The sequence below is a fragment of the Schistocerca americana genome, chromosome 2, assembly GCF_021461395.2.
Source record: "Schistocerca americana isolate TAMUIC-IGC-003095 chromosome 2, iqSchAmer2.1, whole genome shotgun sequence".
NCBI lineage: Eukaryota > Metazoa > Arthropoda > Insecta > Orthoptera > Acrididae > Schistocerca > Schistocerca americana.
Genome location: NC_060120.1, coordinates 342,845,747 through 342,871,216, shown reverse-complemented (window position 1 = coordinate 342,871,216; position 25,470 = coordinate 342,845,747). Strand labels below are relative to the sequence as shown.

Genomic DNA, 25,470 nt, shown 5'->3' with positions numbered 1-25,470 from the left:
GTATTTTGATGCTTATGGAAGAATGAATGTATGAAACTTTTTAATGGCCATTGTTCTTACATGTACCTTAATGAACAGTAATACAGTACTGGAAAGTCTTGGCAGGAATGCAAACAACAGAAAGAATTATATGTTGAGATGTCAGGGTACTTATGGACTGCATCGTCTAACACAAGACGACTCAAATAAGAGAGCAATTTTTTCTAACAGGCATCAGTTAAACACATACTTTGTACTTGATGATGGAAGGAGCACAGATAACCCCTCACTATATAGCTGAGGCACTGAGTGGGAGACAGGTGCATTAACATAGAAATTACAGTTAGACTAAAGCACAGGGACAATGTAGCACTCACTCTCACTCTTTCTCTCTCCATCCTCCCCCCCCCCCCCCCCTCGTGTGTGTGTGTGTGTGTGTGTGTGTGTGTGTGTGTGTGTGAATAAAACGAAAGAATGTCTACACAAATCTTGAATATTCTTCTCAATAATAATTTGGCAGCTATCTTTTGCATCCTGAAAGTACTCAATGCTGTCAGAGAATTACTCCAGAATATGATTATGTATTTTAGGTGTGAATGAAAACATGCATAATATACACATGCACTCATGATTCCTTGCTTATATGTATAGCTTTTCAGGAAGGTTAGGGTATAAACCTTCCATATGTAATACATAAAAAATAATATATAAATGTAACAACATTTTACCCTCCATATATGTTAACTGACACTATTATAACAGTAAACACTTATTTCTTCAAAAATCTTACCAAGTTAATTACTTCCAAATCTTTTCTGTATGTCCTTTCCGTCATCAATAACTCCTTGGCTATAAAGTAAGCACGGTCAATTGGAAATCTCTGAAAAAGACAAGATACAAGTAATAATTTCTCTTTTAAGACCCAAAATACAGACTAGGATCACAATGTCATACAAGTAAAACGAAAATGAATTGTTTGTAGGTTGCAGGATAGAAAGTTTAATCTGACTTGAAATACCTGCATTTTTAACAACAGAAAGGTATTTAAGCTTATTCAAAAACACATTTGATATTATAATTGCTCTTAGAACAAGCATTCTTGCCTAATAAACCCCCCCCCCCCCCCCCCCCCCCCGGTTCTCACTACCAACTCAGTGAATTCACTTACTATGCAAGCAAAAGTTGTATGGAAACCACTATTTGTATAAAAAACACTTATTTAAATCTTGAAATGTTACTGAGAAAACAATGAAGAAGGATGCAATTTGCTTACATGTTATTGCAATGACAGTGAATAACCAAAATTGTTGTACTTTTTTGGTGAGATCAAATGATGTCATATTTTGTGATTTTTGTAAACAAATGTAGCTGCCATTATCCTGTCAGTTCCAATTTGTAGATTTGTGTTGATAACATACAGGCCAAGCCACAATGGAACAGTATAAGGCAGAATTACAGCATCTTCCAATGTTTGTGCTGTATTTTCTGCATTACAGTGATAAAAATTTAGAAGTGTTGCAAGATTATGTTTAATTAGTGATTTCTCAGTGAAACATTATCACACAATAATGACCACATTTTGGAAAGTAATTTGAATTCCTAGATGAGTTCCAAGCAATATTGTGTTCAGTAATATCACACAGTGCATTTACCTATCAATAGCAGCAAATAAAACAACTTATTTAAGAAAATATGTCAATATTATTGGAGTTTATATGTGAATTTACATTATTTCAAATTAAACTTTCACATTACACACATACAATCACATGGTATCAATAAATCAGTGTTATTTTCATTTATCAATTTATGTTCTGGTATCTACAACAAGGAATAACTTACTGTACTCCTTAACTTTTATGTTCTAACAGTTATTTTATCTGGAAGGAGGAAAGACTCAAAAGGCAATGAATAATGACAAAATTTAAATATAATCCATGTCATTAATGGGTATCATATTTAGCACTACATTAGTACGGATGAAAAACAAGTGTGACATTAAATACTCAGATTTAACTTACATGTGGACTCAGCAAACTTCTCTTCTGGATGTATTTATTCTCATATATACTACTCACAATTAAGGTAATACACATTAGTTACAATTCATAATAAATCAGTTAATTCTTTATTTAAATTTCATTCACAGTTGTGTGTAATTTATACTGTTGACTAGTTCCAATTGTGGTTGTTCATTTTCAAACCAGACATGCACTAAAAGTGTGTATCAAAACAAAATTTCACTGACATATTTGGGAAACATCTGCACAACACATATTCACACAACAGATATGGAATTATCTACTACATGGATGATACATTCAATGGATGAAACTGATGAAACACATGAAGCTGATGTTGACTGTGTCACACATGTAATAAGATTACTCCATATCTGTTGTATTATATGTGTTATGTAGACATTACCCAAGTATGTCTGTGGAATTCTGCTTTGATAAGCACTTTTAGTGCAGGTCTTGTATGAAAATGAATGGCTACATACAAAACTAGCCACCAGTATAAATTGCATGCAACTATGACAGAAATTTAAATACAGAATTATCAGATCTGAGTTGCTGGTCTCTCCCCAATAAAATGTTGCAATTGCATAAATAAATCAGTCTTTTGGGAGCTGAAAAGCTATGTAGCAGAATAATGTGATTCAGCTCTAATGAACCTGGGAAACCATACAATACAATGAAACAGTGGGCAAACATCTAAACTAATAGATATGGATAATTAATGTTACCTGTTTGCTCTGAAATAGCACCATTCTCATTAATGCTATTTCCATCAAGAATATCATAGGGACTTGAGACCAAAGGACAATGATACACCTTCCAAATTATATTCATTGCTACAGTGATCTGTGTCAGAAATTTTGAGACTCTCAATAGTGAGAGGAAATTCTTGTCTACTACATTCTACTATGTTCTGCTAAGTAAGTGATGTAGCACCACATTTTGAAAGCTTCATTCTCTTTTTCCCTAAACTGTTTATCATCCATGATTCACTTTCATATATGGCTATACACCATACAAATACTTTCAGTAAAGACTTCCTGACACTTAAATCTATACTCAGTGTTAATAACTTTTTCATCATTAGAAACATAGCCATAGCCAGTCTACATTTCATACTATCTCTACTCCGACCATCATCAGTTATTTTACTCCCCAAATAACAAAACTCATTTATTACTTTAAGTGTCTCCTTTCCTAGCCTAATACCCTCAGCATCACCTGATTTAATTCGACTACATTCCATTATCCTCATTTTACTTTTGTTGATGTTCATCTTAATCACTTCTTTTAAGACACTGTCCATTCTGTTCAGGTGCTCTTGTAGACCCTTTGCTGTCTCTGACAGTAGTACAATGTCGCCGGCAAACCACAAAGTTTTTATTTCTTCTCCATAGATTTTTATACCTACTCTGAATTTTTCTTTTGTTTCCTTCACTGCTTGCTCAATATACAGATCGAATAACATCAGGGAAAGACTACAACCCTGTCTTACTCCCTTATCAACCACTACTTTCCTTTCATGCCCCTCGACTCTTATAACTGCCATCTGGTTCCTGTACAAATTGTAAATAGCCTTTCACTCCCTGTATTTTACACCTGCCACCTTCAGAATTTGAAATAGAGTATTCCAGTCAACATTGTCAAAAGTTTTTTGTTACTCTACATATGCTAGAAACATATGTTTGCCTTTCCTTAATCTATTTTCTAAGGTAACTCATAGGTCAGTATTATCTCGCGTGTTCCAACATTTTTACGGAATTCACACTGATTTTCCCCAAGGCCAGCTTCTGCCAGTTTTTCCATTTATTTGTAAATAATTCATGTCAATATTTTGCAACCATGACTTATTAATCTGATAGTTCAGTAATTTTCACATCTGTCAATACCTGCTTTCCCTGGGATTGGAATTATTATATTCTTCTTATACAGTACTTATAAGGTAAGATATCTAGAGGTATAATGACACATCCACAATATATTTTTTTCCAAATCAAGTTTAACAATCTCTCAATTGTACGTTTCTGATCTTCAGAAATGGTTTTTAGACTGTAAGAAAATAAATGTAATTTGAAACAATTGCACCAACATAGCACTCATACTTTATTTCCTAGGCACCTGACTAGATCAAGTCACACCAATGTTGGTTCAATGGTGAAGTTATCATCACATAAATAAGTCTGTGTCTACAGAAGTTTACTTTGTCAAAATTCAAAAGATACCTTATTCATCTAGTTCTAAGAACTATGCATTTTTAACAGACAGATATTATTTATCTTCTACTGTAACAGGATTACCAATAGTCAGTTTGTAGATAACTAAAGCCATTCAGTAACTGCAAATTAGATTATTGGTCATTATTTGTAAGCTTACCTTCTTCCTGACTTCAACTTCACCATCAGCTGTTTGTTTCTGATTTGGAGTTTCATCCTTCATGTTCTTCACAGGTGAGACATCTGGTGATTTTATATTGTTATCACCTTTTACACTGTGAAACAATGACAAATGATTGAATCACCACAAATGTAATGCACTGTTGCACAGTAATTTTAGATATCATTAATCACAACATTGCACAAAAATGTACCACTGCTGTTTTAATACATATGTTCATACTACATAGTGCACTAGAAAAATTTCAAATATAAAGGCTTGACTTCTCACAGCTAAGCCAGAAAATGTCATTTGAGCGTAATGATATTGTATCACAATTGATTTCTTACGCAAGGGGGTTAACTATGTGCACTATCAGGGCCATAACAAAAGTTATTTCAAAGTTAGGGCTGGAACATAGTTCCCAGTGTCCATAATCACTGTGTCCTGCAGTGTCACTGGGTTTCATGTCCACATCATTAAACACAATTAATCTTGTACCAAGTCATGAAATACTTCCCAAATAGATCATTTCTTTACAAAGTAAAAAGTGCAACGATTACTATACTGTATTATTAAAAAAGATGAATATTGTCGATAATTATGAATGAGTTAGATAAAAAGTGAAGCTGTTCACAGCCCAGTGATTTGTTTGAAAACAACAGTGATGCAAAGGTCCCAATATAAGGCTGAACTTTCAGCTGACTTATCCAACCAGCTGTAGGAGGATCCACAGTTTAACGTAACTCCAAACAGTTGTACAACATAGCATTACATTACATTAACAAATCACTGCCAGAGGTGAAAAGAAACAGTACATGGCAATTAATTCCTATGACTGATGAGGAATTTGTAATTTGGCAATTACTGAGTAACTGAGTCACAAATATGATGTGTAGTAACACACAATGTCAGTTCTGAGTGAGTAGGCACAGTGACAGCTTTACAGTGTGGGCACAGAGATCATTTTGTCCAGAAGAAAATAATTTGGTCAATTCTTTAAAAAATTTTCTACAATAATTTCTTAACTCAGTAAATACTTCTCAAATAGATAACTGGCTTTATAAAGAGAGCAGAACAATAATTACTTTAATGTCCTGTCACATCTCAGGAATTGTTATGTTATGTTATGTTATGTGGTTTATTCATCTCATTACATACAATTTTCAAATCATTTGATTTGATGTACAGGAGACATGTCAAGGTTTACAAAAGAAACTTTTTTTCACTTTTTTAAGAGAACTACAAAAGTTTACATTATATTTTACATTTCTAAGTTACAGCTACACATGTACATAAAATAATAAATGTATTACAATCCCTGTGTTCAGATTGTGAAGCTGTCCTCAATGAATTCATCGACAGAATAACAACACTTTTCCACCAGGAGAGTAAAGAGCAATCTTTTCAGTGAACCAATCTCCATTTTAAATATATTACTGCCTTTTATTTTATTGAAAATTTTTAACCCCATATACTCTGGCGTTTGGGCATAAAGTTTTAAACGATGTGTTGGAAGTTTGAAGTTATCTCTGTGGCGAGTGCTGTAGTTGTGGTCAAAACGGAAATTGTCTAGTGTATGTTGATTTCTATATAGGAACACCACCATCTCATATATGTAAAGTGAGGGGATAGATAGTACTTTTAAATTTTTTAACAGTGGTCGACAGGATTCCCGTTTTTTTGCAACACACATGTTTCTAATTACTTTCTTTTGTAATACTAGGAGCCTAGTGACATTTGCTGAATTTCCCCCAGAAGATTATGCCATAACGAATAACTGACTCAAAGTAGCAGTGATAAACTATCTTTCTGGTATCTATGTTTGTGGCACCTGACAAAATACACATTGCAAATGCTAAGTTGTTCAGTTGATTTGCTAAGTAATCTATGTGTACCTTCCAATTTAAATTTTTGTCAAGATTTAGGCCTAAGAACTTCACATGGTTTGCTTCTGTGATATCCTGATCATTGCAAGTTATCTTTATTTCACTCCTTTCTACTGATTTAGCTTCAAATTGCATCATTTTGGTTTTAGTTACATTTAGTTTTAGTCCATTTTGATAGAACCAAGATTCAAGTTTTTCTAAAGTGTTTTTGGCTTTTTCTGGAATATTTTCAGATACCTCACTTTCAATTAGAACTGATGTATCATCAGCAAATAAGACTGAATGAACATCAATAGCAAGTGGTAGGTCATTTACGTAAAAAAGAAACAGATAGGGACCCAATATCGAACCTTGTGGGACTCCTTGGGGAACTGTTTTCCAGTCTGATGAATAATTGGTTCCATTTGAAGTTAAAATTACTCTTTGTTTCCTACCTGACAGGTAAGAGCTAAACCATTTTAAAGCAGTGTCTCTGATTCCATACATCTGTAATTTGTGGAGGAGTAATGCATGGTTCACTGAATCAAAAGCTTTAGTCAGATCACAGAATATACCTGTGACCTTTCTACCTTTATCTAACATGGAGCATATTTTTTGGATAAACTCATTTATAGCGTTCGCAGTGCTTTTACCCTGTTGGAATCAGAACTGGTTTTTAAAAATTATATCATTTACAATAAGAAAGTTATTAATTTGTTTTGCTGCAATCTTTTCAAACACTTTAGAGAAGACCGGCAAGAGAGAGATAGGGCGGTAATTCCCCATATCTTCTGTCGATCCTTTCTTGAATAGAGGTTTGATCTCACCATATTTCAATACCTCTGGAAAGCATCCCTGTTCATAAGATTGATTTATAATAGTTGACAGTGGTTGGGAAATAATATCATACACATACTTGATTACAGATGTTGTTATTTCATCCCACCCATGTGAGGTTTTGTTTTTTAGAGACAATATTTCCTTTTCCACATCCCTTTGGGTTATTTTTTCAAATTGTTTAAAAGATGTGTTCTGGCTGTTTTCCAAATTTGTGATGCCCTGATAGAATGTCATATCCACATCCGATCTTACTACGTTTAGGAAGAATTCATTGAAACAACTTGACATCTGAACAGGGTTTACTATAATTTCATTTTCATGTCTAATTTTCAAAATCTCATGAATTTTTACTTTGGCTCCTAGTTCAGACTGAACAACTGACCACACTGCTTTTGTCTTATTTCTGTGTTCTCGTATGAATTTATTATTTGCCATTTTTTTAGCTGCCGCTACAACTTTCCTAAATACAGCTTTATACTGTTTGACATAAATGACAAAATCTGGATTTCTGTTTGATTTTAACTCATTGTGGACTTCTCTCTTTCTGGCACTAGAGATCTTTATTCCTGTTGTAATCCATTTGAGTTTACCATTAACCTTCTTTTGCTTATATCTACGAGGAAATGATTCATTAAATACCTCTAAGAAACAATTTAAGAATTTGTCATAGTTAATCGAGCTTGAACTATTGTAGTCTACAGGCCAGCTTATTATACTTAATTTACTGCGGAATAAATCCATTTTACTTTTACTGAGATCCCTTTTTATACACACTTCTGGAGACTTTAGGTTATTTGCTTTTGGGAGCTCAATAAACAGAGCTGAGTGATCTGAAATACCCAAGTCTAAGCAGTATTTGTGCTTATTTCCACTGTCAAATATGTAGTTAGTAATAATATTATCAATGCAGGTCACTGATCTGCTGTTTTCCCTAGTGCCTTCAGAAAAATTTAGCTTGAAACCAGATTTCTGAATTAAGTCACGAAATTTTGTGGAATCATTGCTTTCAACTAAGACATTTAAGTTGAAGTCTGCTGCTATAACAACATTTTTCTTACTTTCTTTCTGGAGTTTTTCCAGGAGGCATTCGAATTTGGTTAAAAACACTTTTGTTACCGCACATCCAGGAATTCTGTAGTAACCAATGTATTCAGATCACTCAGCTCTACAGAGCAACTTTCAAACACGCTCTCTTCATTTAAATAATTAAAACTATCTCTTACTGTATAACTTATGGAAGAATTGACAAGAATGCAGGAGCCTCCACCAGATTTGCTTATTCTACAAAAGCTAGCAGCTACCTTAAAATTATTAATACTATTTAGTACTTTTATACTATCTTCTGTTAACCAGTGTTCATTTAGGCAGATTATTTTAATATTTACGGATTCTGAAAGCAGAATTTTTAGTTCGTCGATTTTTGAGAATTTACGATTTGGTAGTTCTGCCCCTAAGCCATTTATATTCAAGTGCATCAATAGATCATTTTTTCTTTTAGTTATTTCGCGTGCATCCTTTGTTTGGTACCTAAACTTTTTATTTTCAGTTTGAATTTTTTCTTTGTCACCCCTATCACAATGAATTAGTTTCCCTTGTTTCTTAGGACTTTACACACGTCTATGAACATTTTACTAAGGTTCACAGAGCCTAATCTATTCAAGTGCAGGCCGTCTTTTCCCAGACACTTGCAGTTTAAGAATTTGCTTGGGTCAATGAATACTGCACCGAGTCTGTTGCACTGTTCCCTAATGCCGGTATTTATTCTGTTGATGTAAGTATCACTTACCGATCTTCGATGAATGATTCCACTAATTACCAGCCTGGCTGTTGGGTATACAGTTTTCGCCGATCTAATCAGATTCCGCGTTTCATTCACGATTTCTTAACAATTTCTTAACAATTATCATGAACATAATGTAAGTAGAAAACCACACAGGCTCGGGCAACATCACAAACCATTTCTCAGGACTCAAAAGAAGCTGGTGCAACAGACCACACAGCATTTTGGCATAAAATTAACTTCTGTTGTGACAAATTCTATGTATTTTTCCTTAGAAAAGGGGTATACCATTCCAGTAATAAAGAATAAATAGTTGTTGTTATTATTTAATCAACAGTTTAATGGGGAGGACGCAAAGAGTTCTTTGCTATCACATCACATTCAAATACTGTGTAAAAGTATATCCTGCAACAAGGCTGTCTTACCAGGACTAACACTGCAGAAAAGGTACAGACACACAATAACATCCCTCAAAACCAATGAAAAATGATACAACACTGAAAAGCTCAGTCACCAGATTGTTTTATGTTAATGAAACTGATGCAGGGTAGGTTTATTCTTAACCTTCACATGTCACAGTGGGGTCCTTGGAGCGCTGGTGCTTCTTTTTTTTATGTCGGCTACAATTTACTGAAACAGTAATTTACTGTTGGTGATAGTGTATGTGATGCTAACTCAAATGTCTGCATTGTTGTTGCAGTCGTGTTAAGTTGTAAAGATTGTCGAATGCCTGTGGGGTCTTCATGTCCTGTCTGGGTTCCGTATAGCTCATTTATGTATGTTGAAAATGTATACTTTAGTAAGTAATACAACATTGAAATGCATACACAATTTGTCCATTAAATATGTATTACACTATAAGCTATTTCTTCCCAATTTATGCCTGAAAATTCTATTGTATACTATACTTTTTCATGTAAAATCTGCTGTGGTGTGGCAGCCCAGTACGAAGACTGGAAAATTTATATATGGTAAGCATACAATACTGAAATATATACTGTATTTAAATTATAACTGTTGCCTTTCAGTGTAGCTTTATACAAGGTATGTCCATAAAGTAAGTTCCGCTTGGTTATACAAAACAAATGTGTACAGATACAGAAAAAATATTTATTGTACAAAGCTCTACAACTGTTAAACTACTTTTCTCCATAGCCTCCGAAATTTTGTACGCACTTTTCATGGCATGGCAGAAGTTTTTGTATGCCTTCTTCATAGAAGGTTGCCGCCTGTGTATTCAACCATGTGATAACATGTTCTTTCAGCTCATCATCATTGTTGAAGTGCTGACCACCAAGGATCATGAGATTTGCAGAACTTCCATAGCAAGGGCAATAAGTGTAAACTTACAGTTGTGCTTAATCTTCTCTTCAATTGTGTGAACCAGTTCATCAGTAACCACAGACGGGTGTCCACTTCGTTTTTCATCGTGCGCTTGATCACGTCCTTCATTGAACAGTCTTGTTAAGTCCCATAGTGCTCAGAGCCATTCATTGAACAGTCTGACCCATCTTCTAACCACTGAATCACTCATAGCATTTTGTCCATAAACCTCACAGATTAGCCTATGAATTTCCTTTGGTTTAATGTCCATTGCATTTAGAAAACGAATCACAGAGCTGATTTCACATGCGGCGGCATTTTCAAATACAGCTGACATTATAAAGAAGCACCACAAAGCACACGTTGACAGCAATTATCTGAAAATGGCATACATATCTTCTCCTTGAGTCAGAGTAAGTGTCGCGCATGCTCGGAACTGTGATCGTAGTGCCGCTGTAGATAGAAATAGAAACAGAACTTACTTTTTGGATGACCCTCGTATATTTTATTTTATTTTTCAGCTACAATGAGTAAACAACTCAAAACAGATAACTCTGGAGCACATTACTTGTCACCCAGTATCATCCTGGTCTTGAATGTATCAACTGGCAAAATATATACTATCAACGGGAGAACCACCTGTTGTATACCAGTGGTTATGTAAACTCTGTTCAGCCTTTTAAATCAGTGTGACTACCACCAAATTATCAATTAGGATGAATGGGCATGGACAGAGAAGTATACTGTCAACACGCAATATCCTGTTGCAGAGAATCGTGACCTCGGTGCCTGTTTCACCACATGTGCCAGCTGGATTCTTCCCACTGACTCGAGTTTCTCATAACTCCACAGGTGGGAACTAGCACTACAACTTGCCCTTGGTTATCGCTACCCACCTCGCTTTAATTTACGTTAATTTCTTCTGTCTTAGACTTTTTTCACAGTAACTACTCTTTTCTCCACTCCATTTTAGTTTTCTACATCTTTCATTGTCTCACACATCTATTTTTCACCATCCACCTCCCACTTCCATTTCGTACAATGCACTTAGCTGCTCACTCTTATTAACTCATGCATGATGTTTTTGTAGTGATCTCTGCCCTGCACATTACTCTGTCTTCCACTTTTAAGCCCTCAGGTTTCCATATCTCATCTGGTGCTGACCCCAACAATCAATCTCTCCTTCCCATCCCATCTGGTAAGGAAGTCTTCCCTGACCTGGGGTTCTGGGTGACTTTTCTGAACTGTACCCCTTTCCCTACACCTCTCCAGTCCGTTTCCTTCATCCCCCCCTTCCTACCACTTCAACTCTTCTGCCAGAAGAAGGAGCCACTGGCTCCAAAAGCTTGTAAAAGTTAAATCCTTTTGTGTGTGTGTGTGTGTGTGTGTGTGTGTGTGTGTGTGTGTGTGTGTTTGTTCCCTTGCCACCACTTGGTGAGTAGATTTTTTATCCATCCTTTTATATTATGTTATCAATAATTAATTATTTTCATATATATAAAAAACAAAGATGCTGTGACTTACCAAACAAGAAAGCATTGGTAGATAGACACAATAAAAAACACACAAACACACACAAATTTCAAGCTTTCGCAACCCAAGGTTGCTTCATCAGGAAAGAGGGAAGGAGAGGGAAAGACGAAAGGATGTGGGTTTCAAGGGAGAGGGTAAGGAGTCATTCCAATCCCTCTCCCTTAAAACCCACATCCTTTCATCTTTCCCTCTCCTTCCCTCTTTCCTGATGAAGCAACCTTGGGTTGCGAAAGCTTGAAATTTGTGTGTGTTTGTGTGTTTTTTATTGTGTCTATCTACCAGCGCTTTCTCGTTTCCTCACAGCATCTTTCTTTTTACATTATATTTGTATCATTAATTATTTTCAGTGTTACAAAACAAATAAACACATATATAATGCTCTTATGGACAAGCTGGACCAGAAAACAATTCATTTGCAGGCCCAGATTCTGATGAAGATACAGATATTGTCGAAAAACAGGAACCATCACATACAGAAGGGAGTAGAGAAGACAATGAAGATAGTAATGGTAGTAGTCTTCCAAGTCAAATACCCTTCTAAGTAAGAATGACCATAAGTGGTCTACAACTAAACCATCTAAGGGGGAAAGAACTAAATCCAGAAATTTAGTTTCTCACCTCCGAGGACCAAAAGGACAAGCAATGTCTATTTGTAATTAAATTGAAGCATGCCAATTGTTATTAATACATGAAATGCTGGGCATGATTGTCACTTAGATGAAGAAAGAAATTACTTGCAATTACTTCAAACTGAAACCCACTGAGTTATCACGTTGTTGCTGTGGTCTTCAGTCCTGAGACTGTAGCTCTCCATGCTACTCTATCCTGTGCAAGCCTCATCATCTCCAAATAACTACCACAACCTACATCCTTCTGAATTTGCTCACTGTATTCATCTCCTGGTCACCCTCTATGATTTTTACCCTCCATTCTTCCTTCCAACACTGAATTGGTGATCCCTTGAGGCCTCAGAATGTGTCCTACCAACAGTCCCTTCTTTTAGTCAGGGGTTGTACCACAAATTTTTCTTCTCCCCAATTCTTTTCAGTACCTCCTCATTAGTTACATGATCTACCCATCTAATCTTCAGCATTCTTCTGTAGCACAACATTTCAAAAGCTTCTTTTCCCTTCTCATCTAAACTGTTAATCATCCATGTTTCACTACATACAAATACTTTCAAAAAGGACTTCCTGACACTGAAATCTATACTCGATGTTAACAAATTTCTCATCTTCAGAAACCCTTTTCTTGCCACTGCCATTCTACATTTTATATCCTCCCTACTATGACCATCATCAGTTATTTTGCTTCCCAAATAGAAAAACTCGTTTACTACTTTAAGTGTCTCATTTCCTGATCTAATTCCCTCAGCATCCCCCAATTTAATTCGATCACATTCCATTATCCTCATTTTGCTTTTGTTGATGGTTATCTTATATCCTCCTTTCAAGATACTGTCCATTCTGTTCAACTGCTCTTCTAGGTCCTTTGCTCTCTCAGCCAGAATTACAATGTTGTCAGCGAACCTCAAAGCTTTTATTACTTCTCCATGGACTTTAATTTCTACTCCAATTTTATCTCTTGTTTCCTTTACTGCTTGCTCAATATACAGATTGAATAACCACTGCTTGCCCCTTGACTCTTATAACTGCCATCTGGTTTCTGTACAAATTGTAAATAGCCTTTCGCTAGTTGTATTTTACCCCTGCCACCTTTAGAATTTGAAAGAGAGTATTCCAGTCAACATTGTCAAAAGCTTTCTCTAAGTCCACAAATGTTACAAACATAGGTTTGCCTTTCCTTAATCTATATTCTATGAGAAGTCGTAGGGCCAATATTTCCTCGCATATTCCTACATTTCTCCATAATCCAAACTGGTCTTCCCCAAGATTGGCTTCTACCAATTTTTCCATTCTTCTGTAAATGATTTGTGTTAGTATTTTGCAACCATGACTAATTAAACTGATAGTTCGATAATTTTCACACCTGTCAGCACTTTCTTTGGATTTGGGATTATTATTTTCTTCTTAAGTCTGAGGGTATTTTGCCTGTGTCATACATCCTGCCCACCAGATGGAAGAGTTTTGTCATGGCTGGCTCTCCAAAGGCTATCATCAGCTCCAACAGAATGTTGTCTACTCCTGTAGCTTTGTCAAATTCTTCATGCAGTATCGTATCTCCCTTCTCATCTTCCTCTATGTCCTCTTCTATTTCCATAATATTGCCCTCAAGTACATCTCCCTTGTACAAACCTTCTGCATACTCTTTCACCTTTCTTCTTTTCCTTCTTTGCTTGGAACTGGTTTTCTATCTGAGCTTTTGATATTGATACTGGTGGTTCTCTTTTCTCCCAAAGTCTCTTTTAATTTTCCTGTAGGCAGTATATATCTTACTCCTAATGATACATGCTTCTACATCCTTACATTTGTCCCCTAGTCATTCCTGCTTAGCCATTTTGCTCTTCCTGTCAGTCTCATTTTTGAGACGTTTGTATTCTCTTTCACCCACTTCATTTATACATTTTCATATTTTCTCCTTTCATCGAATAAATTCAATATCTCTTGTGTAGCCCAAAGATTTCTACTATCCCTTGTCTTTTTACCTACTTGATCCTCGGCTGCCTTCACTATTTTATCTCTCTAACCTACCCATTCTTCTTCTATTGTATTCCTTTCCCCTGTTCTTGTCAATCATTCCCTGATGCTCCCTCTGAAATCCTCTACAACCTCTGGTTCTTTCAGTTTATCCAGGTTTCTGCCTTTTTGCATTTCCTTCAGTTTTAATCTGCAGTTCATAACTAATAAATTGTGGTCAGATTCCACATCTGCCCCTGAAATGTCTTACAATTTAAAATCTGGTCCCTAAATCTCTGTCTAACCATTATATAATCAATCTGAAACTTTCTGGTCTCTTTCATGTATCAGCCTTCTCTCATGATTCTTAGACCAAGTGTTACCTACGATTAAATTATGCTCTATGCAAAATTCCACCAGGCAGCTTCCTCTTTCATTCATTTCCCACAGTCCATATTCACCTAATACTTTTTCTTCTCTTCCTTCCCCTGCTATCAAATTCCAGTCCCTCATGACTATTAAATTTTTGGCTCCCTTAACTATCTGAATAACTTCTTTTATCTCATTATACATTTCCTCAACCTCCTCCTCGTCTGTGGAGCTAGTTGGCATATGAACTTGTACAACTGTGGTGGGTGTGGGCTCCGTGTTTATCTTGGCTACAATAATGCGTTCACTATGCTTTTCAACTCGTCCCCGCCCAGAGATTCAAATGGGGAAGAGGATACCATCAGCATTTAACCATGCAGTAGAGCAGCATGCACTTGGGAAAAATTATGGCTATAGCTTCCCCTTGCTTTCAGTTGTTTGCAGTACCAGGACAGCAAGACTGTTTTGGTTATGTTACAAGGCCAGATCAGCCAATCATTCAGACTGTTACCCTGGAAACAACTGAAAAGACAGTTGCCCCTCTTCAGGAAACACACATTTGTCTGGCCTCTCAACAGATACACCTCCGCTGTGACTGCACGTATGGTACAGCTATCTGTATCACTGAGGCATGCAATCCTCTCCAACAATGGTGAGGTCCATGGTTCATGGGGTATTATAGTACAACAAATATTGTAGAATTGAGAGCAATCAATTGGTCTCTTGTAACTCTGAGCAGTAAATATGGCTGCTAAGACAAATTTAGAACTTTGGTCTCCCACATTTGGCAATGCCCTGTTTCATGTTTGATGACAAAGCAATCTGCATGCAAAGAAAACAAGAACACCAATTTGCACCCATTTGGGACATCTGGACTAAATTTATTGATAACTGCAAATCTCTATATACTCCTTTCAAGTACTGTACAATAGACAAGCAGGTAGTGAGTTTCTGTGCAACTGCCCTTTCAGAATATGTGTGTCTTAAAAGCCGGACAAATATGGAATCAAGATTTTGATGTCGAATGATTCCAAGACTTATTACATGTTAAACAGTATTCCATCTTATTATGCGAGACAGTAATCAGGAACCATTCAATGGCACTAATAGAAACCTGATTGTTGTCAACTGGTTTTTGTCAATTCCTCTTTATCAGACTATGACTGAAACTTTGGTTTGACAGAATTGGGAACTGTAAGAAAAAATAAGTCTGAAATAACACAATCATTTTTACATTCTCGAAATGTCAAGAAAACACGATCTGCCTTTGATTTCAGTAAGGCGCTACTGTCATATGTCCCAAAGAAGAATGAAGTTGTGTTTTTGCTGTCTACCATGCAATACTCAAATTACACAGACGAAACAACAGGACAACCTGAAATGATAATTTCATACAATAAAACAAACGGTGGTACCGACACTTCTGATCAGCTGTGTAAAACTTATGCCACTGCACGTGCAACAAGAAGTAGGCCTATGAAGGTTTTCTGTGACATTTTGGGTCAAAGTGAAATAAATGTCATGATTCTGTTTACCCTTTATAATACTGAAATAAAGAGGTCACAAAGAAAATTTATTCATGAACTGACATGGAACTTAAAAGGTTGGACCATACTTAAGGGCTAGATTGAATACGCCTACACAATGAAGGCATTTGAAGAAAACTCAGGAAGATATGTTTGAAATAGACACAGTGGTACCAGACAGACCAGAACCTCTAACCAGTAAAGTGAGATGTTCACTATGTCTAAGAAAAAAAGAGACAAAAAAACAAAAATGTGTGTGCACTGCCAATACAAATAGTGACTGATGTTAAGTGTAGTTTTTCACTTCATTCTAATATACATTAGTTTCATCTTTTTTATACACTTCTGCACAAACATACAATAAAAGTAAATAATTTTGTAAACTTCTTATGCCGAAAAATCCTGTAAATATCAAAACTCCATCATATTATACTATGTTATATTACTTTATACATTCAAGCTCTCTCTCTCTCTCTCTCTCTCTCTCTCTCTCTCTCTCTCTCTCTCTCTCTCACACACACACACACACACACACACACACACACACACTAGTTTTCAGTATGGTGTTGAAGTGTGACATGTACCAAATTTGTAAACACAGTACATTATAATAACTAAATAAAGTCAAGTAAGATATTCTATTGCATTATACACATTCAAATGTAAGAAAGCTAAACATAAAAAAATACAAAACATTATTTATAAATAATACTATGCATGTTTGGCAAACACTGTGTTGCGCACTGTTGTTATAATATTAAAAAAAAAAAAAATTAAAGAAAGCTATACAATTACTTACAACCTCCCACATAAATAAGAAAGTTTAATGTATATATTAATTAGCTTACAACAATTGTTACATGATATTTTACTGGGGTCCAGTGAACCCTTCTTTGAGATGCAAGATTATTCAACTCTAGTGTGAGGTGTGAGGGTTAAATATTCTTTTGTTGGCTCATCAGACTATATCACATACATTCTATTGCAGGAATTCTTATCAGTAAATTTTTTGTACAAGTCTGTAACCATATTGCTCTTCAATGAATGTTGTCTGTCTAAATCACTTTGTTGGTTGTTTAGGCACAGACAGCTTCAGATAAGCAACAAAGTTAAAAAATAATTACAAGCTTCCATGTAAAACACTTTAACATTCATCTAACAAGATGAAGGGAAACAAAATTTAACACAAAGCAGTTAAATTAATATTTTAAATAATAACAACTCAAAGAATGTAGATGTGTTGAGTCATCGAAAGGCTGCAGAAGACTTGAAATTAGACACACTGCATTTAGTAATAGTTTTAAATTTAGTAAAAATTACATATGTTTTCATAATAATACCAGAGTAAGGAAAGTTCAAATAATATTGCTGGTCATAATCAAACAGCAAAAGTTTGTTAACAGACAATAGGTTATTTCTAATGACACAGTTTGACTTTGAAACATAATAAAAATATATAATTTAATTTATGTTAGATCACATTCAAGAAAGTCTTGTATGCTGTAAAAGCAATGTTTTGTTAGAAGCTGGTTGTAGAGTTTAAAACTGTTGATATACAGTTTAGTTAAATAGGGAAATAGTCTTAACAATTTTTTACACCTTGTATCATGATGGTGACTATCAAAATATCCACGGGTGTGCTGCCGGTCCATAGTGTCCAACGGCACAGTATTTCGGCGATCATACATGTCGCCATCATCAGGTGAACTGACGGACTGAGCTCCTGTGAACGTGCCAGCACGGCACGGAGATCTGTACGCTATGGCTGCTCAGAGGGAACTGGGTTCGGTCGCAGCGGTGGCCGATTTAAATACCCTCCGCCCGCGGCGCGCTCCCTCCGCCGTCCACGCCCCGCGCCACGGTCGCGCGGTGGAACAGATTGCGACGGCGTCTGAGATGACGACGGTGTGATGGCTCTGTCCGCCATGGTCATCACAACTATACGTTTGCTCGATTTACTCTTGATGAACCCAATCGCTGGTTCCCAAGCCTTCCTAAGATTATAGCCACAGTCACGGTTTATGAGGTCATCATTGGTGCGAATTTCGATGGACTCTCTAACAACGCTGTCCCAGTATCTCGACGTCTGTACCAGAATCCTCGTGCGGTCATACTCCATGGCATGATTTTCCGACAAACAATGTTCAGCGACCGCCGACTTGCTCGCATACATCAGTCGAGTGTGCCTCTGGTGTTCACGGCATCGATCCTCGACGGTACGCATCGTCTGACGAATATACAACTTGCCATATTGACACGGAATCTGGTACACCCCGGCCTTCCTCAAACCGAGGTCATCTTTGGCGCTCCCCACCAGTGCACGAGTTTTATTTGGAGGACAAAACACAGTTCCGACCCGGTGTTTCTTCAGAATGCGGGCGATTTTCCCCGAGAGTGCACCTGTGTATGGAATAAATGCAGTGCCTACCTCCTCCCTCGTGACTTCATCCATCTCAACAGGTTGTGCTGCAGTGGTTGGGCAGAGAGCACGTTGAATCTGCCACTCTGAGAACCCATTTTTTCGAAATACAGTTCTCAGATGTTCCAATTCCTGGGGTAGACTCTCTGCGTCAGAGATAGGGCGCACACTATGTACTAGAGTTTTAAGTACCCCATCCCTCTGTGAAGGGTGGTGGCAGCTGTATGCGTGCAAATACAGATTAGTGTGCGTTGTCTTCCAATACACCCCATGACCTAGGGTGCCGTCAGCCCTTCTCTAGACAAAGACTTCAAGGAAAGGTAATTTACCCTCCGTTTCAGTTTCCATAGTGAATTTGATGTTGGGGTGTATGGAGTTTAGATGTGTAAGGAAGTGAAGGAGTTTATCCATACCATGTGGCCAGATGACGAACATGTCGTCCACGTAACGGAAAAAGCAAGTAGGTTTCCATACGTATGACGGCAGGGCTTCCTCCTCGAAGTTCTCCATGTACAAATTCGCTACCACCGGTGAGAGTGGGCTACCCATGGCGACTCCCTCCGTTTGTTCGTAGTATTCTCCATTAAAAAGAAAATACATGGAAGTCAAGACATGCCTAAAAAGTTCAGTGGTCTTCTCGTCAAACTTCTGACTAATCAATTCTAGTGACTCTCGCAGGGGTACCCTCGTAAACAAGGAAACGATGTCACAACTCACCATGAAATCTGACTCGTCCAACCTGAAGCTATCAAGGCGTTTAACAAAATCCACGGAATTACGAATGTGATGAGGGCATTTACCCACATAAGGACTTAATATTCCCGTCAGGTATTTGGCCAACAAATATGTAGGTGCCCTGATGTTGCTGACAATAGGGCGTAATAGTACCCCCTCTTTGTGAACCTTCGGGAGTCCATATAGTCTAGGCGGTACCGGACCTTGGGGTAACAATTTCTTAGCGTCACCCTCCAGTAAATCTGTGTCCTTGAGAAGCGCCCTCGTCTTGTTCTCCACCTTCTTTGTAGGGTCAACGCTGATCATCCGGTAGGAATCATCATTTAGCAGGCTCTGCATCTTATCAGTGTAGTCCTTATGGGAGACAACAACTGTAGCATTGCCTTTGTCAGCCGGTAAGACAACAATTTCAGAGCGCAATGGTCGCAGAAATTGTTAGTGCTGTTGAACAGGTTGCAGCTCGACTTCCGCCAGAATCAGCCGAGGAAATACGTCGTGAAACTTGTCGTGCGTTGACGAAATCTAAGCCGATGAAGTCAAATATCAGCAGTAAAGAGAGGGCGGCCATTCGTGATCTGAGAGAGTGCTCTGAAATTGTTGTCTTACCGGCTGACAAAGGCAATGCTACAGCTGTTGTCTCCCATAAGGACTACACTGATAAGATGCAGAGCCTGCTAAATGACGATTCCTACCGGAAGATCAGCGTTGACCCTACAAAGAAGGTGGAGAACAAGACGAGGGCGCTTCTCAAGGACGCAGATATACTGGAGGGTGACGCTAAGAAATTGTTACCCCAAGGTCCGGTACCGCCTAGACTATATGGACTCCCGAAGGTTCACAAAGAGGGGGTACCATTACGCCCCATTGTCAGCAACATCAGGGCACCTACATATTTGTTGGCCATATACCTGACGGGAATATTAAGTCCTTATGTGGGTAAATGCCCTCATCACATTCGTAATTCCGTGGATTTTGTTAAACGCCTTGATAGCTTCAGGTTGGACGAGTCAGATATCATGGTGAGTTTTGACATCGTTTCCTTGTTTACGAGGGTACCCCTGCGAGAGTCACTAGAATTGATTAGTCAGAAGTTTGACGAGAAGACCACTGAACTTTTTAGGCATGTCTTGACTTCCACGTATTTTCTTTTTAATGGAGAATACTACGAACAAACGGAGGGAGTCGCCATGGGTAGCCCACTCTCACCGGTGGTAGCGAACTTGTACATGGAGAACTTCGAGGAGGAAGCCCTGTCGTCATCCGAATGGAAACCTACTTGCTTTTTCCGTTACGTGGACGACACGTTCGTCATCTGGCCACATGGTATGGATAAACTCCTTCACTTCCTTACACAACTAAACTCCATACACCCCAACATCAAATTCACTATGGAGACTGCAACAGAGGGTAAATTACCTTTCCTTGACATCTTGGTCAAGAGAAGGGCTGACGGCATCCTAGGTCGTGGGGTGTATTGGAAGACAACGCACACTGATCTGTATTTGCACGCAGACAGCTGCCACCACCCTTCACAGAGGAATGAGTACTTAAAACTCTAGTACATAGGGAGCGCACTATCTCTGATGCAGAGAGTCTACCCCAGGAATTGGCACATCTGAGAACTGTATTTCGAAAAAATGGGTACTCAGAGTGGCAGATTCAACGTGCTCTCCGCCCAACCACTGCAGCACAACTTGTTGAGATGGATGAAGTCACGAGGGAGGAGGTAGGCACTGCATTTATTCCATACACAGGCGCACTCTCGGGGAAAATCGCCCGCATTCTGAAGAAACACCAGGTCGGAACTGTGTTTTGTCCTCCAAATAAAACTCGTGCACTGGTGTGGAGCGCCAAAAATGACCTCGGTTTGAGGAAGGCCGGCGTGTACCAGATTCCGTGTCAATGTGGCAAGTCATATATTGGTCAGACGATGCGTACCGTCGAGGATCGATGCCGTGAACACCAGAGGCACACTCGACTGATGTATCCGAGCAAGTCGGCGGTCGCTGAACATTGTTTGTCGGAATATCACGCCATGGAGTATGACCGCACAAGGATTCTGGTACAGACGTCGAGATACTGGGACAGAGTTGTTAGAGAGGCCATCAAAATTCGCACCAATGACGATCTCATAAACCATGACTGTGGCTATAATCTTAGCAAGGCTTGGGAACTAGCGATTGGGTTAATCAAGAGTAAATTGAGCAAACGTATAGTTGTGACGACCATGGTGGACAGAGCCATCACACTGACGTCATCTCACACGCCGTCGCAATCTGTTCCACCGCGTGACCGTGGCACGGGGCGCGGACGGCAGAGGGAGCGCGCCGCAGACGGAGGATATTTAAATCGGCCGCCACTGCGACCGAACCCAGTTCCCTCTGAGCAGCCATAGCGTACGGATCTCCGTGCCGGCATGTTCACAGGAGATCAGTCCGTCAGTTCACCTGATGATGGCGACATGTACGATCGCCGAAATATTGTGCCCGTTGGGACACTATAGACTGGCAGCACACCCATGGATATTTTGATTATCAAATACGCCGGGAGAAACTCAAGAATCACATGATGGTGACTGTCCAGATTACTGGGAAATCTACTGATGTTTTGTTTAATAAAACATTGGCTAGGGAGAAGTAGTATGTTTAATTTTTTTTAAAGCGGTGTACACATTTCCTTTGCATTTTGCACAGGATTATTCTGATTGCATCTTTTTGACAGTATAAATAATTTCCCCGATTCAGAACTATGACCATGAAAAATAATTCCATAGCATAGTACTCAATAGAAAAGTGCAAAAATACATGCATGTCAATGTGCTGGAATTCAGCGCGTCCCTCACTGAGTGGAGCATAAAACAAATTTTGCTTAGCCTGGAACTAATAATGTCAATACAGGTTTTCCACTGAATGTATCAGTGATGTCAGTCCCAAAGAATTGTACATTGCTGCCACTTAGTGTTACTGTTGGAACCTGGAGAATTCTGTTCTGAATGTTGTGGAAGGTTAGGCATACTGTCTTTTTTTGCATGTAGCACTTGTTTCTTATCCTATTCCGAACTTTAGAAGCAGATAACAAAAACATTAATCTGGGAGTCTCCTCACATTGAAGAATGAAAGGAAAAAGAAATTGCCTTTTGGGTTAACACAGCTGCAGCCTGCGTAGCACAATGCCTGAACTGGACGTTAATTTTGCAGCAGCTAAGATAAATGAACTACTTATTCAATAAAACATAGAGGTAAGAATATTCTTTTGAAGCATGTATCCATCCCACTCTGTTCATCTCCTCTCTCTCTCTCTCTCTCTCTCTCTCTCCACAGCACTACAACTAAAATATTAATACACGTTTCTAACAAGCTTACATATGATTTGTTGAGATGTCACCATTATTTCTGGCACTGTGATTTGGTGTTGATGCAGCAAGGAATGGATGGCCTTTCTTCCCTTCATTTGGTGTGACATTTTCTAAGACTTCAAGCCCTAAAGTAAAACAAACAAAATAAATTTTAAAGACTGGACATTCAAAAATGAATAAACACACAGTTTGTGCAAGTAAGAATACTGAAATACTGGGTATAACAGTTTGCATAATGATAAAGCATCCAATGTCTGCAAAAACAAACTCATACTACTGGGTGAAATTTTAAAAGTCCCAATGGTATTCAAATCAATGCAAAGAATTCTATACTGAAAACTATTTCTACAAATAATACTGAACACAGAAAGCATAAAAAATGAAAAGATCATAGAAAACAAATGTCTTATGAAAATTTGAAGGAGAAACTGACTACAATAGAGTTATATTTGCTCGCAATATCAACTAAAGGGTACACAAATTTGAATAAACATGCCAAGACTAAACTATGCATGTGAATGGTATTAATTATGTAGTGTTGGTATCAAACAACAAATTTAGTCCTGAGGATTGAAGACAAAATATTAATCCTAATTGCAAAGAAATGTATATATAAAAAATTGTTTTCCTTTTTTTCCAACATACTAAAGTAATCTTAGCTGACAATCAACAACTACTGCAAGTTCTGGAAAGTGAGGTATTTTACTATCATTCCTCCCATGTGCACTTTCCATTTACTTGTATTTGTCCCTAATCCATTAAAATACTTCCTGCAATTTTAAAGTCATAATCACAACCACAGGACCAAACATGTAATTTTCTGAGAAAATTCCTCACACAGACAGAAAAATTGATTGTTCACAATAATTCTAATGATGGCAATAGATGTCTACCTTGGAACAGCATGTAGCTATTTTAAAAACGAGTCACACTAACAATAGCCTGGTGCAGTAACTCTCTAATGAAGGTTTTCTTATGAAGAACTAGTCACAAACTGAGAATAATAGCAACAGTCATACACATAGCACCAGAAACAAAAATAACCTCCACTGTCCAAGATGTAACCACTTTCGTGTGTAGAAAGGAATGAAGTGTGGTGACGTAAAAACATTTGACTACCTCTGTCCCAAATTAAAGATGCTGGCAGATAAAAGTTTGTTTTTAGACTGAAATCATTACCGCTTGACATCTCCTACTCCATCATAAATGAAGTTTTATTTATTTATTTATTTATTTATATTTATTTATTCAGCACCCGTATTATCACATTCATGTTCCGAACAGATAGTATCTATATGTGAAGGGCCACATTTATTACATTTTCTTGTACGTTAAAATTACAGAAAAAACTTAATAATTTAAATATTACTTATAAACCAACTGCCATATTCCATATAATACCAAGTTATCTCAGACAAGATCTATGGAACATGTAAATAAATCAGTGCCAGGAAAACAGCTCATAAATATAGGAAAATGGTGGCAGCAAACAACATATTCTTGTCTAATATTTTAAACCAACAAACAGTTTAGTCTAAAATATTATGAAAAGAATAAATTGCTGCTCACCATATAGAGGAAATGATAAGTTGCAGACAGGCACATGAAAAGACTGCTGTAAATTTAAGTTTTCAGATAAAAGGCCTTCTTCTGAAGTAGAAAACACACACCCATTTGCACAAGCACAACTCCCACACACACTACAATAGTCTCTGTCTGCTGTTGCCAGCATGTGCACAGCAACTATGTCTGATAGGAGAAGCAACATAGCATGATTGGTGGTGTAAGGACGTGGCATGGGGTGGGGAGGGGGAGACGTACAGAGTAGAGGTGGGGGAAGGTTTAGTGCTGCTTGTGGGAGCATGCAGGGATGTAGTGGGTGCAGGGTAAGACTGCAAGGCACAGTTGGGAGGTTTGGGGGGATGAGGTGGTAAAGGAGAGAAATAGAAAAGGGCAAAAAAGAGTAGTGGATGTATTAGTGGAATAGAAGGCTGTGTAGTGCTGGCGTAAGAGTAGGGATCGAACAGGTAGGTGGACGACAGGGACTAGTAAAGCATGAGGGCAGGGCAGATACATAAATGTAGGATTTACAAGGTTATTATAAATGATTGAAGTGACTTCATGATTCACTGTAGTGACATATAGTCACAAACTCAACACTCACACACAAATATTCAAAAACTTTTGTATCGTTGCAGTCACACTTCAGATTTTGGCCATGAGAATCCAGCAGTGAGCAGTTGGGCAAGAAGGCAACAGATGCCGAGGAATCTTATGTTGTGCTTAAAACACATTTCCATCAGTCTGCCATGATAGTGCAATGACACTTAAGAACAAAGTTCAACAAATATCCATATTCTGCCAATTCCATTCGGTAATTGTGCAGATTAAAACTTCAGGGTGCCTCTGCAAGAGGGTCAGCCTGCAGTGAGTGAAGAAAGAGATGACCGCGTGCAGGAAAGTTTTGTATGCAGCCCACAGAAATTGACAAATGGCGCAAGCAGAGAGTTGGACATAATGCATTTAACTATTTGGAAAATCTTAAGGAAACAAGTGGAGCTGAAGCCACTTGCAATTGCAACAACTCCTGACTCCCGATGACAAAGTCGGACACTTAATTTGCAGCACAGTTGCAACAGCTTATGGAAGAGGAAGTATTTTATGAGACACCCACCTTCAGTGATGAATCAACATTTTTTGAGAATGGTGCAGTGAATAGGTATAATGTGCAAATCTGGGGGCACAGAATCTCCACAATATCATTCAGCACATT

General features: G+C 37.9%; 1 protein-coding gene across 1 annotated transcript in view; it reads right to left on the bottom strand.

The window, feature by feature from the left end:
- The window catches only part of LOC124589804 (FERM, ARHGEF and pleckstrin domain-containing protein 1), a 747,858-nt gene that overhangs the window by 75,771 nt on the left and 646,617 nt on the right, over positions 1 to 25,470 (bottom strand). The window contains exons 12-14 of the mRNA XM_047131595.1: positions 22,705 to 22,822; positions 4,374 to 4,488; positions 770 to 859 (exon numbers count right to left, since the gene is read on the bottom strand). Coding sequence (XP_046987551.1) covers positions 770 to 859; positions 4,374 to 4,488; positions 22,705 to 22,822 — 323 coding nt within the window. The remainder of the gene's footprint in view (positions 1 to 769; positions 860 to 4,373; positions 4,489 to 22,704; positions 22,823 to 25,470) is intronic.